General features: G+C 42.9%; 1 protein-coding gene across 1 annotated transcript; it reads left to right on the top strand.

The window, feature by feature from the left end:
- The first annotated feature begins 291 nt into the window (after positions 1-291).
- Positions 292-1,281, top strand: LOC136607301 (olfactory receptor 52D1-like). Its single transcript, XM_066589034.1, has one exon. The coding sequence runs from the start codon at positions 292-294 to the stop codon at positions 1,279-1,281; it is 990 nt and encodes a 329-aa protein (XP_066445131.1).
- The last annotated feature ends 911 nt before the right edge of the window (positions 1,282-2,192 follow it).

The following is a 2,192-nucleotide window of genomic DNA, read 5'->3' as shown; positions in this document are numbered from 1 at the left end:
TGTGTTACACCTTTTCTAGAAGATTCTTGACATTCTCTAAGGACCGCTGTCTTCTGCTTGAACCCTCCTGATGTCTTTCCTTATGTCTATCGCCAGGTAAGGTGAGAGTTGGGACAATTACTGAAAGAAGATCGACACCTCAGAAGACAAAAATATACAAGTGCTCAGTATGCTACACAGTAGTATCCGGTTATGACACATTCACGACCAACATCCTCCCTTGTTACTATCTTCTTCTTACATTGACGTAACTCAGAAGACATCATAGGAAGATCTCCTAATGACCCAAGAATGAACACATCCAACCACAGTCAGAATATGTTCTCTCACACTGAATTTATTCTCTTCGGGTTTCCGGGGATCCTTGCCTACAGGAGGTTTCTGGTGATCCCATTTCTCTCTGTGTATGTTATGATCTGGACTGGTAACTTCATCCTGATATACCAGATCTGTGTAGTAAGGAGTCTTCAGTCCCCCATGTACATCCTCATCTCAATTCTCTTTACCGTCAACATTTTTTCCACAACTTCCTTTATTCCAAAATTCATCCTTGGCTTGTCCATCAACATGAATGAGATCACTTTGGCCGGTTGCCTCGTACAAATGTTCTGTATTTACTTCATGGCTATTTTTGAGTCTGGTATCATTCTGGCGATGGCACTGGACAGGTATGTGGCGATTTGTAAGCCACTGCGTTACAATGATATCATGTCTAAACAGACCCTGGTTTATCTGGTCCTGGTTGGGATTGTCCGCAGCCTTATTTTTGCTTCCCCAATGGTCATATTGGCTTCTTATGCTCAATACTGTAAGTCCCACATAATTCTGAATTTTGTTTGTGAGAACATGGGGCTCCTGAGCCTGGCCTGTAGTGACATCTCCAAACTGCAAATTATAGGTCTCCTTGTTAGGATCTTTATCACGATTCCCGATTCTGGTCTTCTCTTACTCTCCTATTCCAGCATCCTCTATGCAGCCATGAAGATCGTATCTGGTAAAGCTCGGCACAAAGCTTTGCAGACCTGTGGGATGCACCTGCTGGTGGCCATGCTCATATACATATGTGCTATAGTCTCTTCTGTGGTGTACAGAATGCATGCACGCGTCTCCTATGATGTCCAGAACCTGTTCAATGCGATCTACCTGATGTTCCCAGCCACGTTGAATCCCTTTATCTATGGATTAGGAGTCAAAGAGATTAGACAGTCCTTGAAGAGATCCTCGAAGAGAAGTTTAGTTTTCTCTTCCTCGATTCACATCCACACTCAGCGGTGTACCTAAAAGGCTCAGGGGCCCGGGTGCAAAAGTTCAGCTCGCCGCCTCCCCCCCTCTTCCTTTCTCCTTCTCACCCTGTACCCATACCTAAATCGTGCTGCATACAGCTGCAAAAGGAATTTCCAGACATGAATTATCCCCATTAACGCATTTCCTGCACTACATGAACATTTGTTTGTAGCCCCTTAGGCCACTCTCACACCGCTCCTATGGGTTTGGATGCAATTACTCAGACGTGAGCTCGGAAGCGGTGTTTCTAACGCTGTGATTTTCAAGAGCTATCTGTCCTGTTTTTGCTTTTTCTAACACACCTCCTCACCCATAACAATGATGGGGTGCAACAAAAGCGCTGCACCACCCATGCAAAAATGCTGCTCGAAATTGCGGTAAAAAAACCCACGATTTTAAGCAGTGTTTTCTGAACGCACGTCTTATAGTGGCCTTAGCACATGTTCATGTTTTTTTTGTACTTTTGAATCACAATTAAGAAAAACACATAAAAAACCTGCAAGTGGTATTCATAGTCCACAAATGTTTTTAAGAAACTTCAGACACTATTAAAAACCACGTGTGTTCTTGATGCATTTTTTAATTGTGTGCAAAGAGTGCAATTATTTACAGGGAGATGTGTAGCAGGGGATCTCTTCTGATATCTCTTCTGATCCCGCACTATCCCCGTGGCGTAACTGTACGTCATGTTGCGTTAAGTACCTCCCTGCCAGGAAGTATAGTTACACCCTGTGGCAGGAAGGGGTTAATATCACTGGAAATTACCTGAGCTGGAGAATAATACTGGTACATTATTCAGCAATCGGAACGGTCTAAAAAAACAAAAATCCCAATTCTCCTGCAAAAAAAAAATTGATAAAAGTTCTAGAATGCGTTATACGTGCCCAAAAATTATGCCATTAAATATA

This window comes from Eleutherodactylus coqui, chromosome 1 (assembly GCF_035609145.1).
Source record: "Eleutherodactylus coqui strain aEleCoq1 chromosome 1, aEleCoq1.hap1, whole genome shotgun sequence".
NCBI lineage: Eukaryota > Metazoa > Chordata > Amphibia > Anura > Eleutherodactylidae > Eleutherodactylus > Eleutherodactylus coqui.
The sequence above is the reverse complement of the archived record's forward strand: the minus strand, read 5'-3'. Positions and strand labels throughout refer to the sequence as shown.